This window comes from Pleurodeles waltl, chromosome 7, assembly GCF_031143425.1.
Source record: "Pleurodeles waltl isolate 20211129_DDA chromosome 7, aPleWal1.hap1.20221129, whole genome shotgun sequence".
Taxonomy (NCBI): Eukaryota; Metazoa; Chordata; class Amphibia; order Caudata; family Salamandridae; genus Pleurodeles; species Pleurodeles waltl.
This window is the reverse complement of record NC_090446.1, coordinates 1,112,730,332-1,112,745,386: the sequence shown is the minus strand read 5'-3', so window position 1 is coordinate 1,112,745,386 and position 15,055 is coordinate 1,112,730,332. Positions and strand designations below refer to the sequence as shown.

At 45.6% G+C, this 15,055-nt stretch overlaps 1 protein-coding gene across 1 annotated transcript in view; it reads left to right on the top strand.

Annotated features, from left to right (window-relative positions):
• Positions 1 to 15,055, top strand: part of XYLT2 (xylosyltransferase 2) — a 135,938-nt gene that overhangs the window by 26,468 nt on the left and 94,415 nt on the right. Inside the window, exon 2 of the mRNA XM_069200079.1 lies at positions 5,971 to 6,442. Within this exon, the coding sequence (XP_069056180.1) occupies positions 5,971 to 6,442 (472 nt within the window). The remainder of the gene's footprint in view (positions 1 to 5,970; positions 6,443 to 15,055) is intronic.

The following is a 15,055-nucleotide window of genomic DNA, read 5'->3' as shown; positions in this document are numbered from 1 at the left end:
GGTTTTAGGCCTCTTAAAGTATACTTAGATATGAACATTGTCTCCCTCTGATGACATTTGAGCATTTTCTGTGACCCAACTTAAAAATTGACATGTATACTCAACCCTTTCTTTTTGCATTTGTCACAAAATTCTGTGTTATACCACCTTCTCTATAGTGTTTTTCATGCGCTCACAATATAAAACCCCCTTCCTGTTGCATGTGACCGATTTAAACCTCTTGCTGTTGCTTTTGTCACAGAGTTCACAATATGAAACCACTTTGTTTTGCAATTATCAGAGTTTACAGCCTAAAGCTACTTCCTATTATTTGAGAAGCAGTTCACAATGTAGCCCCAATATCTTGCAGTTGTGATTTGAGTCATGATTTCTCGGTGTAGTCGGAAGATACTAGCCCCATTTGTGTGTGAGGGGTTCTTTCTTGTCTGTGACCTCCCTACACCATCTTTTCAAACTGGACACCAAATGTCCCATTTTAACGCTTGACTGTGAAGGTAAATTGGCAGGACCGTCTTAACTTGATTCAGTGAGGTGCTGTGGGTTAGAACCGAGCAATACACGATATTAAAGTTCCAATAATTCAATATCCAGAAAATGCCATATCTTTAAAAAGAAAAAGTATTTTAATGCACACACAACTGGGTGCTATAATCAGATTGACACATATTTACAAGATTTTAGGTGGAAGTAGTAATTGGAATCCTTCCTATAGGGTTCTAGCAGCTTAAACAGAGTACTAATCATGCGGTCTAAAGAAATAGTACCAGAGTCAACTAGCTATGTAAATGTAGTCTGCTTCTGTTATCTGTGGGGTACAGTGTAATAAATTGTGCCAAAACAAGCTCTAATTGTAAAACTCCGAGTCGTCCTATAATGACTTATTAGAAAACTGAGTCTTTTTGCAAGTCTGTAGTCTCTGCCCTTGACATTGTAAAATGGGAGTTCTACTGCTTTTGTCACCGCAATTCCTAAATAAATTAGTCCTGTTAACGTAAACCTAACCGTTAGCCTAGAGTGACTTAGCAGACATTTTACATAGGCCCAAAGTATACATTGATATGAATATTAAGTCCTTCTTTTGAAACACCAAGCATTTACTGTGAGCAGACCTAAAAAATAGACTCTGTGTTTGTAATGTTCAAAATATAAAACCCATTCCTTTAGTATTTGTCAGTGTTCAGAATGTCCAAGCCTTTTCTAATCTATTTGATACAAGGGTCACAATGTAAATCCTTCACTAATGCATTTTTCAGAGATTTCACAATGTAAAACCAATTCCCATTGTGTTTGGCGAGGAGCTTACAATATAAACCCCTTCCTGTTTTATTTGTTAGAATTTAAAATGTAAAACCCCCTCCTGTTGTATGTAAGAAATCCTGTTTGCAAGGTCCTATGGAGACTGGAAGTTTCCCACCAAAATTGTTCCAATTGGGAGGGGAGTGCTTTCACCTATTGTGTCAAAGGGACTTGATACCCAGTTAGAGGGATTGGGATACAAATTCACCTTTTTGGAACTTGTATTTAAAGGTAACTAGATATAGCAGTCATTCCAAGGCTGACTCAGGGAGGTAATGTGAGCTAGAAAATTGGAATGCAGTGCATTACATTAACACAATAAATTAATATCTAGAAAAAGTACTTTTAATTCACACACAGCTGGGTACTATCATCAAAATGACAAATCGATACAAGATTTCTTGTGGGATTTCAATTAAACACTTAATGTAGGAGTCTTTCTGATTGAACATGATGCAAGTCGCTCACCCCAAAGAAATATCACAGAGGGAAACTGTTCCCGTAAATGTCTCCTACCATTAGCGGTGAGTTACCATGTCATAATCTGTGCACTACTGCAGTCGTAAAAAACAAGGGTCCTATTTGAAGCTATTAGAAGATACAAGACTTCTCGCAATCAAAAAGGTTAAGTCTGCAGGCTTTGTCAATCCAGCCACAGTGTAAAATGAAAGGCATACGGTCTTAATCACCACATTTAAAATCAGTAAAGCATGTAAAAATAACAATGTTGTCTCTTGCTAGAGACTCATCAAACAGTTGAGGTAGTCCCAAAGTATACAGTGACAGAGACCTCAACTCTCCGTTTGGAGACTCAAAGTATTTGCTGTAGATGGAGCCATAAATAAATATATTTACTGAATACCTCCCTATTGCCTTGATCAGACTTGACCAAACTAAACCCACTCATTGTATATTATAAGTATATTTGGCAAACAGTTCAAAATGTACAGCCATTTACTATGCTGTTTGTCAAAGAGTTAAACTTATGAGCCCCTTCCTGTTGTATTTGTCAAAGAGTTGAGAGTTCACGATTTGAATCACCTTTCTGCTGGATTAGGTTCACAATATAAAGCCCCTGCTTGTGATATTTTGTAGGAGGTATCCTATATAAATCCCTCTCTGTGTTCCTCTCAGTAGTGCTTCAGAAAGCTCTCTTCCAATTGGTCTGATAAGGTGTGGCAACTGCTGTGCTGCCAAGTGAGCTAGAAAATGATGTGTATCATTTTTTAAGTTGAAGGTGTGATGTGTTTATGGAAGTTAAAAAAAATAAAATAAACATTTAGGTATGGCACCTAAACAAGAAACTAAAAAGCAGCTACATACACCTAAGTTGTTTTAGGATTCCTACTCGTGTATACTACAAAACTATTGTTATTAGCAGAGCTGTCCCAGATCACACAGGAAGACAGAGGAGAAGGGGCGATCAAACGGAGAAGCCCTGCAAAATTACTGAGGGCAAAGCTAATCTAGAGCATACACTCAAGGAAATTTAGCATTCATGGCCTTAAAGACATTAAAATAAACGTAATACTGAAGTACTTTTATGGTAAAGCACTCTGGATCTCCACAATTTAAAAGTGAAGCTCAGTAGGGTCCTCACTCACAATAGTTGGTAAAAATACTGTTTCTTTGGGACCACGGACACAACACGTTGGGCTGATGGATCAGGTACCCATGTAATTTCAAGTCAATCAGTGTGACCTGAAAAAAAGATAAATCCCTCCCTCCAGTTTAGAGTAGGGAGTGTGTAAACAAAATCTCTCTTTCTGGTGAGGAATCACGGAGCTGCCTGCTTTTCTTTCTTGTTGTGTTTTTTTTTTAATTAAATCAATAAAAAAATGTTTGAAAAAACATATACTGTCTGTAAAACAACCACTTTTAAGGCATATATGAAAGGGCAGTCTTTGTAGCTGTCAACTTTGGCGATGTTATAAAAGGTAACTAAAGGCACTACTCGCACTGGAAGAGAAACACACCAAGGGCAACCACTGTGCCTATGAATTCTAGCAATCACACTGCTGGACAGTACTATTTCAAGAAGCAAGGATACACTGCTAAATAGTACAGGTTCATGAAACAATGTTGATAGATAGTGCTATTTCTCAGGATTGTTTTTGCTCAAGAATCATGTGAGTTCTGAAACAGGAAAAGCCAGACAGCAACACAGCATCAATGACTTATGTTGGACTGAAGTAAACAGTGGGTATAGGAGAGCTCAGTATTGATCACATGCCATAGGTGTTATCAGCCTAGCACCTACCTGCTAAAAATGTGCTCATTTGCCCACCCACTGTTGGCCTGCAAGTATGGAAACTAAGCAGTAATCAGGGGATTCTGAGAAATGCAGTATTTTACAGTAAAAGCATACAAGCTGCCAAAAAAGCCAGGAATGAATCTGGTATGTGAGTCAGATTGTGAACATTTATTAAGAAAGTGGAATATCATTGATGGTTTATACTCCTGATCAGGGCTTATGGGAATTGTAGGTAGTCTCTTTAGTAGACTGATTCCTATTCTGGTTGTCCCTATTCATGGATCTGAAATGAAAGTTAAGTTCTGAATAGTGTGAAGAGGCTGGAAATCTGTACAGGCATGTAGAACAAGGTCAGGAAACTTTGTCCAGTATTAGAGATGGCACAGGGATCACATCATGACACACCTTGGCTGCATCGTAGAGTCACTGGGAAAAATGCTAGATTAAAACAAGCTCACAGAATAGTAATCCTAATGAGCTTGCAGGGAGATGTTGTGGTTTAGGAGTAGTTGGTAGGGATTTACAGTTGCTGTGCCTTCATATAAGAAAGTTCATTAGTGCACTGCTTTGTGGTGTGCTGGGAGGGAAGAATTGATAGGAGGATCTGATAAGCGGTTGTGTGTGTGTGTGTTTGTGTTTTGGGGGAGGGGTGAGTTATTCTGAGCCTCTTGGTTATTAATTTTGGGTAAACAGTAAATGAACATAAATTTCTTCCATGAAAGAAAGTTCTTATACAGGAAGTAGTGAGTGTGGTTGGAGGAGGGAAAGCAAAAGGAGGACTGGTAGGCTGTCATGCAGGAAAGAAGGAAGTGTTCGTCTGAAAGGATGCAGTGTTAATCAGCAAACATCTTGATTACTAATTTAGGAAAAAGCAGTCTATGAATTGCCACAAAACCCTTAAGCCATTACCTTGCTAAGTGAAAGCAGGGTTTAGTGATGGATTCTAGGCTACGCCCCTTTATCTTTGGCTTGAAGCAACAGGCTTACTTCAGATCAAACAGCAAAGTAAAAAAAAAACTAAAGACCAAACTTTCCAAACTAATTTTGTATAAAAACAACAAAAAGTGGTTAAAACAACACCAAAATCACCAATATTTGCAAAGCGTATCAGAAGTTAGGAATTCCTAAAAAAGCAGCATAAACATGTAGGAAACCGGTGTGGAAGTAAACATCAATGCCAATCTATGGACCTTACCATAAGCAGCTTCTGGAGTCTACCAAAACTAAAAGCAACTACCTGCAAAATGCCCAGCCTCACACAGGCTGGGAGAGCAGAAGGACAGTCTGTTACCTTACAGGCTGGTGTACCAAATGCTCCAAAAACGTTCAAGAGGTCTGATGGGCCATGGAGTCCAAGGTGGGAGCCATGGACAGACTTTTCTACGGCTCTGTTTGAGGGGCCCACCAGAAGTTTATTCCCCACTTTGCCTGAACTTGCAGAAGTACTTCCTTTGTTTCCTTGGCTCCTAAACTTTCAGGAGGTCTTTTTTTGGTATCCAGACCACAGATTCAAAGTGGGTAGGGGGGCTTATTGGTACCTCTTTTGATTCACAGTTGATTAATTATTCCAAGGTGCTCTCTTTTCTCCAGAATTTCCTTGTGGACCAGAAAAGTTCAGATTCCCTCACCCTTTCAGTAGAACTTACAACACTTGAGTGCTAAGGACAACAGGATCTAAGGCCCCCATTCTTTCCTTGGTAGACAGTGAGCCATATCCATTAGTGGTCTCTTCTCCTGATAATGGGGGCTCCAAGAAGCCCTTAGCTTATATCTGCTAAATTCTTACATTGGGCACTTCCAAACATTTTGTCCAGTACTCTGATTTGGAGATAGTCTAGCGCAGAAGAGACAGGGTCAATGGGCCACTTCCAACAGCAACCTGCCCATGAGCTTACCTATTAAAAGAAGGTCCCTCCAATGAGTGGAATACATATTTGTAGATTCACTCACTTGACAGCTGTAAGTCCACACTGCAGCTCACTTGTGGGCAGAACATATGCAATGGCAGGTGTTTATTAGTCTTCCTGCGTTGTTCGTTGTGTTGTCAGTTAGTGAGGCATGTAAGTGAGGTCTTGCTTTTAAAAAAAAAATCATGATCTTGAGGCAAGATGGCCCATTTCTTGCTTTCTGAACGCTCTAAGGACCTATGGAAAAGTCTTTGGATTTCTAAGGATAATTCTGTACTGGCTAAGCAATTTAAAGAACACTGGGAACACTACTGTGCTAAACTATCAGAACTGAAGGAACTTACATATGTTTTTGGTTCATTATGGAGTATCTTTGTAAGATTTATTTAAAAATGCATGTTTTAATTTTGCAAAACCTTATTCTAGTTCAAGTTAAGTGTCAAGTTTATTTTTGATTGTTTTTAATGTATGAATTATGGATTATCTGCTGCTGTCCTTTTTCTTGACTTACAGACGGGAAGGCCACGGAAAAGCCATCTTGAAGAACACAATGGTGCCAAAGATTCAGATACCTCTGCAGCTCGACGCAGCAATGCCAGTCAGAAACAAGGACAGTGGAAAAGTCGAATTGAGAACCCGGGTGGTGTTGGAGCCAGAGTGGTGCGAACCGCGACAGCCCAACGCAAATCAGCCCGTAAGATTCCAGTCTTGTCTGACCTGTCCAACATCAAGAACCTGACTGACCTTCGAGGAGATCCACAGCTGTCTATCCTCCAACATGGGGACACAGGCAGTGTAGAGGGAGCACCTCCACCTACCGACAACCAGTTCCTCCCAAAGTGTGAGATCACTGGCAAAGAGGCTCTTTCAGCTCTTTCCAGAGCAAATACCCGGCAGTGCCGACAGGAGATAGCCAATGTCATGTGTTTGCACCAGGCTGGAAAGCTAATGCCGCGTTCTGTTCCACGGTATTGTCAACTATCAGGTGAGGCTTTTGAAGGCTCTTGCTGCGATGTGCCTTTTATCTGGCAAGGTGGAATGGCTCATTTAGTCTAACATGATTATTAACATTCATCCTTTCCCCTGAGCAAGAGTACCTGTATTGTGTAAATTCACTTTAAATCCCACAGAACTAGCTGTGCATGAAATGGTCAACATCTGGCGAGACAACAGTGACTATTCATCATATGTCTAGGAAAGAAATTAACACTGGCGATGAGTTGAGTAGCAAATATTCAACAAGTTTGATGGGCAGCTGTTACTTAAATATTGAATTCCTGGATAGAGAAAGCTGTGCCCCTTAGCAGGTTATGGGTTACATGCTTCCCATCTTTAATCATCTTTTAGAGGTACATTGTTGTGCTAATGTTAACATTCAGGGAGCTGTGCTGTCTGCCTGGGTTCTCACTGTCCCAGACTGCTCCCTCATGAGGAGGACGGGGCGCTGGCCGCTTATAGTGTCCTTCTACCTCCAGCAGCATGGGACATTCAGGGAGCTGTGCTGTTGTCTGCCAAGGGACTCACTGTCCTATACCTTTCTGCCAAGGAGGAGGACCTGTGTCAATTTTTGAATGGCAGTGTAGGAAGTTGGCTCTGTATATTCTATTTCAAAGTAAGAAAGAGCGTGCACACAGTCCAAGGGTTCCCCTTAGAGGTAAGATAGTGGCAAAAGTAGATAATTCTAATGCTCTATTTTGTGGTAGTGTGGTCGAGCAGTGGGCTTATCAGAGGGTAGTGTTAAGCATTTGCTGTACACACACAGGCAATAAATGAGGAACACACACTCAGAGACTTACTCCAGGCCAATGGGTTTTTATATTGAAAAATATATTTTCTTAGTTTATTTTAAGAACCACAGGTTCAAGGTTTACAGTTAATACATTAAATGTAAGGTACTTCACTTAGATACTTTAGGAACTTTGAATGAAAACAATATCATGTACAGTCTTTGTAAAAATGGCAATATGCTATTTTCAAAGTGTACACAGTGCAAAAATCAACAGTTCCTGGGGGAGGTTAGTAAAGGTTAGATTAGGAGGTAAGTAAAATACAAGTCTCAATCCTGGGGCATAGGCAGCCCACCGTTAGGGGTTCAAGGCAACCCCAAAGTTACCACACCAGCAGCCCAGGGCCAGTCAGGTGTGGGGGTCAAAGAGGTGCCCAAAACACATAGGCGCCTATGGAGAACAGGGGGACACAAGTAGGCACACAAAACACACCCTCAGCTGCCCAGGGGCGGCCAGGTGCAGTGTGCAAAGCAGGCGTCGGGTTTTGTATAGGTTTCAATGGAGGGACCGGGGGGGTCACTCTTGCGGTGCAGGCAGGCACAGAGGGGCTTCTTGGGACAGCCACCATCTGGGCTAGGCAGAGGGTCGCCTGGGGGTCACTCCTGCGTCGAAGTTCAGTTCCTTCAGGTCTTGCGGGCTGTGGGTGCAGTGTTGGTTCCAGGCGTCGGGTCCCTTGTTATTGGCAGTCGCGGTCAGGGGGAGCCTCTGGATTCTCTCTGCAGGCATCGCTGTGGGGGGCTCAGAGGGGTCATCTCTGGTTACTCATGGGCTCGCAGTCGCTGGGGAGTCCTCCCTGAGGTGTTGGTTTTCTGCAGGTCGAGCTGGGCGTGTCGGGTGCAGAGTGTAGAGTCTCACGCTTCCGGCGGGAAACATGAAGTCTTTGGAAGTTGCTTCTTTGTTGCAAAGAAGTAGCTGGTATTGAACCAGGCCACTGTTCACTGGAGTTTCTTGGTCCTGTAGTCCAGGGCAGTCCTCTGAGACTTCAGAGGTTGCTGGTCCCTGTCGGATGTGTCGCTGGAGCAGGTTTTCGAAGTTGGAGACAGGCTGGTAGGGCTGGGGCCAAATCAGTTGTCGTCTTCCTCCTTCTCTGCAGGCTTGTAGGTCAGCAGTACTTCTTCTTTCTTCAGGATGCAGGAATCTGATTTCCTGGGATCTGGGTAGCCCCTAAATACTGAATTTAGGGGTGTGTTTAGGTCTGGGAGGGCAGTAGCCAATGGCTACTGTCCTTGAGGGTGGCTACACCCTCTTTGTGCCTCCTCCCTGTGGGAAGGGGGGCACATCCCTAATCCTATTGGGGGAATCTTCCAAACTCAGATGGAGGATTTCTCAAGGCAGGGGTCACCTCCGCTCAGGACATCTTAGGGGCTGTCCTGACTGGTGGGGGACTCCTCCTTGTTTTTCTCATTCTGTCCTCCAGCCTTGCCGCCAAAAGTGGGGGCACTGGCCGGAGGGGCGGGCATCTCCACCAGCTGGGATGCCCTGGGGCGCTGTAACAAAATGGGTGAGCCTTTGAGGCTCATCGCCAGGTGTTATAGTTCCTGAAGGGGGAGGCGAGAAGCACCTCCACCCAGTACAGGCTATGTCCCTTGCCACAGACTGACAAAGGCACTCTCCCCAATGGGCCAGCAACATGTCTGGTAAGTGGCCGGCTGGCAGGAGCTGGTCAGCCTACACTAGAAGTCGGGTAGGTATTCAGGGGGCATCTCTAAGATGCCCTCTGGGTATATGTTACAATAAATTGCACACTGGCATCAGTGTGCATTTATTGTGCTGAGAAGTTTGATACCAAACTTCCCAGTTTTCAGTGTAGCCATTATGGAACTGTGGAGTTAGTGTTTGACAAACTCCCAGACCATATACTCTTATGGCTACCCTGCCCTTACAATGTCTAAGGTTTTGCTTAGAAACTGTAGGGGCATAGTGCTCATGCACATATGCCCTCACCTGTGGTATAGTGCACCCTGCTTTAGGGCTGTAAGGCCTTCTAGAGGGGTGCCACAGGCAGTGTGAGGTTGGCATTGAACTCCGAGGGGAGTGCCATGTCAACTTAGTCATTTTCTCCCTACCAGCGCACACAAGCTGTGAAGCAGTGTGCATGTGCTGAGCGAAGGGTCCCTAGGGTGGCATAAGACATGCTGCAGCCTTTAGAGACCTTCCCTGGCATCAGGGCCCTTGGTACCAGGGGTACCTGTTACAAGGGACTTACCTGAGTGCCATGGTTGTGCCAATTGTGGAGACAAAGGTACAGTTTAGGGAAAGAACACTGGTGCTGAGGCCTGGTTAGCAGGGTCCCAGCACACTTTCAAATCATAACTTAGCATTAGCAAAGGCAAAATGTTAGGGGGGTAACCATGCCAAGGAGGCATTTCCTTACAGCAGCCCTAACACAAGGTTTAGTAGTGTTCAACGCCAGATATCCCAGAGGGGAAGACAATGGAAAGTATTACTTAAACACCGGAAGGGAGAAGGGTCCAGAGTCTGTACCCTACAGCTTGAGAGACCCAAGGTTGGAAGTTGCACCTAGTTTCCTGGAGTGTAGCAGGATTAAGGTAGAAGCTAATGGATCCAGCTTGACAAGAGTATACTGATCAGTTCTATCTCTGCTTGTTCCAGGAAACCTGGCTATTGGAACTAAAATACAAGCTAGGTTTCTAAACCTTTTATATTAATGCAGTTGCCTCGCCGAGCAGCAGACCAAAAGGGCAGTTGGCCTTATGGATAATAATTTCTTTAAATGTCACTGTGTATGTGTTTGCTATAGGCTCACCAGATATTTTGGGGGAAAAGGTTTAAGAACACACAATGAAACCCTAGTATACCTGTTTAATGTGTTTGTAAGACCAAGGAATAGTAATGTGGAGACTCCGGACTGGGAAACACTGGCAAGTGTTCTCAGCACTATAAGCTCCGAAGGCAGTAGCGAGTTTGATTGTACATACTAGCCAATAAGTGAATTTGGCCATATTTTGGAAGAAGAGGATGCAACAGGAAGTATTCTCTCTTTAAAGGGGATCCCTTTGATACCATGCAACTGCACTGACCTCCTGGTCAGCGTCTGCTGCCCTCCCCAGCTCCTCTGGCTGCTGCTGCCGCCTCTGACTTTGCTGGTACAAACTGAGAGTCTCCTGACTCTCAATTCGAGGCCCTCTTCCACCCCCAGGCTCATCCCTGAGCCTCATTCCTGGTGGTCTAGTGGCCATCACAAGTTTTTACTTTTCTTTTCCTTCTCTCTGTCACCCTTTCATTCTTCAGTTTTCTGCCTATTTATTCTATCCTTCGTTTTTCTCTAGTTCTTTTTACTTTCTCCTCTCTTTCCTCTGCCCCCTTTCCCCTGCCCCCTTTCCCCCACGAAACACCTTTCCTGCTCTTCTGCCTCCCAGCTGACTGCTCCCCCCCACACCCCTGCTCTTGTTAATTGCAAGACCGTCTGCGCCCAGCACCAGGAACCCTGGATCTCTGTTAACCCACCCCCCTGGACTGCCTCTGCTACGACTCCGAAACCCTCCTCTGCCATCAATACTGGACGTCTCAACAGCTGCTGCACCATCTCCCCCCAAGGACACCCGCGGACCTTTCACCTGCAGGAACTGCAACTTCAGTGCCAACCTCAGCAAACTGAACTCTGCAAACCGAAGGTACTCTCCGCACACAAAGATACCAACATCCTCCTCAACCCCATCCAACTGCCTGCTCCTGAACATCCGCTCCCTCCTCAAACACGCCACTGAACTCTGGGACCTAATTGACACCACCTGACCAGGCATCGCCTTCCTCACCAAGACCTGCACCAACACCACCTCGGGTCCAGACATCGCCATTCCCGACGGCTACGGCATCCTAAGGAGGGACTGGCCCTCCCGCCCGGGCAGAGGACTCGCCATTGTACACAGGTCCTCACTATGTGTCAAGGCCATCCAAAAAGAACGCTGCACCACCGTGGAACACCTTCACTTACTTGTCCACTCCAACCACAACTCCTCCATCTGTGGCACCCTGGTGTACAGGCCACCCGGCCCCCACCCAGCTTTCATAGACAACATCATATAAATCGCCACCCCCCAGGCCCTGACGTCAGTCGACTACCTCCTACTCGGCAACCTGATCTTCCACCTTGAGGACCACACCGACCAAACACCACTGATCTACTCGACAACCTCGCCACCCTCGGCCTCAGACAGCTGGTCTCCACACCCACACACATCACAGGACACACACTGGACCCCATCTTCACCTCAAGCAACCGGATCACCATTGAGACCATCTCCACCCCAGACTCGACCGACCACCAGTGCATATGTGTCACAATCACCGCACCCAGCAGCCGCACCCGCACCTCCAGGACCCCCTTCCCCCACAGGAAATGGAACAAAATCACCAATGAGCAACTCACTTAATCGCTCGCCAAATCCCTCCCTCCCCCCTCTGATGACGGCAACACAGCAGTGCACAATCTCAACGCACGGATCACCATATGCGCCGCCACTCTAGCCCCTCTCCGGCTGACATCGGCCAAACGCATACCTAAGAAAGCCAGCTGGTTCACCACCGAACTCCCAGAATCAAAGCGTAAACGCATATGTTTAGAGGGAAAAATGGAGGAACAGCCTATCCAACAAAGTCCTCGCCTCATTTAGAGCCACAACCGCCGCCCACCACCAAAAAATCAAGAAAGGACGCCCTCTGGGAGCGCATGAACTCCTCCGCACACAACTCGGAGGAACTCTTCTCAGTTATCAACTTGTTCACAGATCCATCCTCGTAAGCCACCAGCATCCCCCCATAAGAGGACCTCCGCAAGAAACTCACCTACTTTTTCCACCACAAGATCCAGGAAATCTATGACTGCTTTCTCCCAAAAAAATCCTGGCACTGGAACCTGCGAACGACCCCCACCCCTACCTCACCTCATGAACCCGCCGAGACCATCCATGACTGGTGCACGCTCACCACAGAGGAAACAGTCAACAACCTGAACAGCACCCACTCCGGAGCCCCCTCGGACCCCTGCGCGTACCACATATTCATCAGAGCTAGCGCATCCATCGCCCCTGAGCTTCGTAACACAATCAACTGCTCCATCAGCACGGGCACCTTCCCTGAGGACTGGAAACACGCCGAAATACACCTTCTCTAGAAGAAACCTTCAACCGACCCATCAGACCTAAAGAATTTCCGGCCCATCTTGCTGCTACCCTACCCCGCCAGAGTACTAGAGAAAGCAATCGACGCACAACTACGGAATTTCATCGAGGTCGACAACTCCCTGGACCGAGCCTAAGCTGCGGCACTCAATCTCATTTCAATTAACAGTAGTATTACTCACAATTTGCTATAGTTTCAGATGCTGTACAGCCGTACATCATAATGATGCTAGAGAAAGGTACTAACGTTGAAGTTACTAAAACTCAAACATTGACACATAATACCATAATCGACCCAAATATTCATTAAATATCTTCTATCATAGCATCTAGAAGATTACAACAAAATACATAATTCCAATATTGTTTAATACACTTAAATCAAAGCAAAACTCCTCTCATGGATTTCATGTATCATTTTCATCCTTCTCCGGCATCAAGATTGCAAGTCCCAGTCAAGTATAATAAATCAAGGTGTTAGTCCTATATTAGTCTGTTTCCTTTTAAAGGGTTATCCACCACTGATCCATCACTTCCATAAGGAGAAGGTTAATTCATTTTCCATTCTTGTTCATAACGACCTCACAGCCAATACGTGTTTCGCCAATTAACTTCTTCAGGGCTGAGACTCAATCGTTGCATAGTAATTGAACCTCCCAAGTTCTCCAATAGATAACAACTTAGCTCGTCAGTATTTCCTCCACTGACCGGACCATTAATAAGTCAATGTTGAAATATAGACTTCCAAAGATAATATTACATGTATATGTCGTTATTTTGCTTATTTATGAGAATCGCGGCTCCACGGAAGCTCCGAAGTACAGAGTTCCAGATTAAACACTGCTGAGACGGACGCGAGTACGCTCTGGACAGCTCCCAGTCTGGCTTCCGCAGCAATCGCAGCACGGAGACAGCACTCCTGGCAGCCACCGGCGACATCTGATTAGTCCTAGACCGTGGCCACACTACAGCACTCGTACTCCTGGACCTCTCAGCAGCTTTCGACACGGTCTCCCACAGCACTCTGCGCACCAGACTCCATGACTTAGTAATCTGCGGAAGAGCCCTGGAATGGATCCGCTCCTTCCTCTCCGGGAGAACGCAGAGAGTCAGACTCCTGCCCTACACTTTCAGACCCTCAGGAGTCAACTGCGAAGTCCCCCAAGGGTCCTCACTGAGTCCCACACTGTTCAACGTATACATGGCCCCTCTTGCTGCCATCAGCAGAAGCCAGACTATGAACATCGTGTCATGTGCAGATGACACACAACTCATAATTTCCCTCTTCTAAGGCCTGGACATGGCCAAAAAGGGACTTTCACACAGGAAAGGAAGCTGTTGCCACCTGGATGAGAGAAAGCTGCCTCAAGCTCAACTCCGACAAGACGGAGCTCATCATCTTAGGAAACGCCACCTCAGCTTGGGACGACTCTTGGTGGCCCACATCCCTCAGCGCCCCCTGCACTGACTGAGAACGCCCGCAACCTAGGCATCATCCTCGACCCCTCCCTATCCATGACCCGTCAGGTGAACTGTCGCTGGCATACACTCTGCAAACTTCTGAAGATCTTCAAATGGATCTCGGCAGACTGTCGTAAGAACATAAAAACAAATGTCAACTCATCCAGAACGCCGCCGCCAGACTCATTCTGGACCTCCCTCGCCAAGAACACAACTCCCAACACCTGAGGACCCTCCACTGGCTACCGGTGGGAAGTGAATCACCTTCAAGCTTCTAACCCACACGTACAAGGCCATACACTACGCAGGACCAGCCTACCTGAACCAATGCGTCTCCGTCCACACCCCTGCCAGATCCCTCTGCTCTACCCAGATGGCCCTGGCCACTGTCCTGCGCATCTGCAAAACCACCACTGCCGGAGGTCGATCTTTCACCTACACTGCAGCAAAGAGCTGGAACAACCTCCCCCCTGCACCTCAGACAAAGCCAGTCGCTCTCCATCTTCAGGAAGAACCTCAAGACGTGGCTCTTGAGATGAGGCCCCTTACTAAGCCCTCTCTCCTCCCCCAGCGCGTTGAGACCCTCACAGGTGAGTAGCCTTGCTTTACAAATATTGATTGATTGATGCGATTGGCACACCTTGCAGTAGAACATAGGCTGAGAGCATGTAATGGTAGGATGGACTCAGACAGCCGCAGTTTATTTACATTTAAGAGGCAACACTCAATCAAAGATTGATTACATACTAATTAGTGTAGCAATCTTGGCTAGGCTAATATATTTTAAAATAGACAGTAGGGAAGAAAGTGATCACCTTCTGTTATGCCCATCGATGTCAAGGTTTCTCTCTGAGACACGGCCGTTGGACAGGGGTCTGTTATTTACACAACCAACCATTGGAAACAACTGCAGGTCAGTTAAGTGGTCATTAATAATGAGTAAATGGGAGACTAAGGCCAGTATTATTAATTTTACGACACAATGAGTCCATCTATTGACTACGATCCTCCTGAAATTCCTATTATAGAAATCCTTTACTCCTTGGCTGAGAGTTTAAAATCACACTTAACCAAGTTGCCTCACCAAAAGGGAGGGCAAGGAATTCTTAAGTGTTCCTTATGCAATTCCTGGTACACAAAGGATTGCCGAGTGACCAAGAAGCTACTACTTAATGCCTTTAAGACTAAAAGTGAAATAGTTGTGCAACA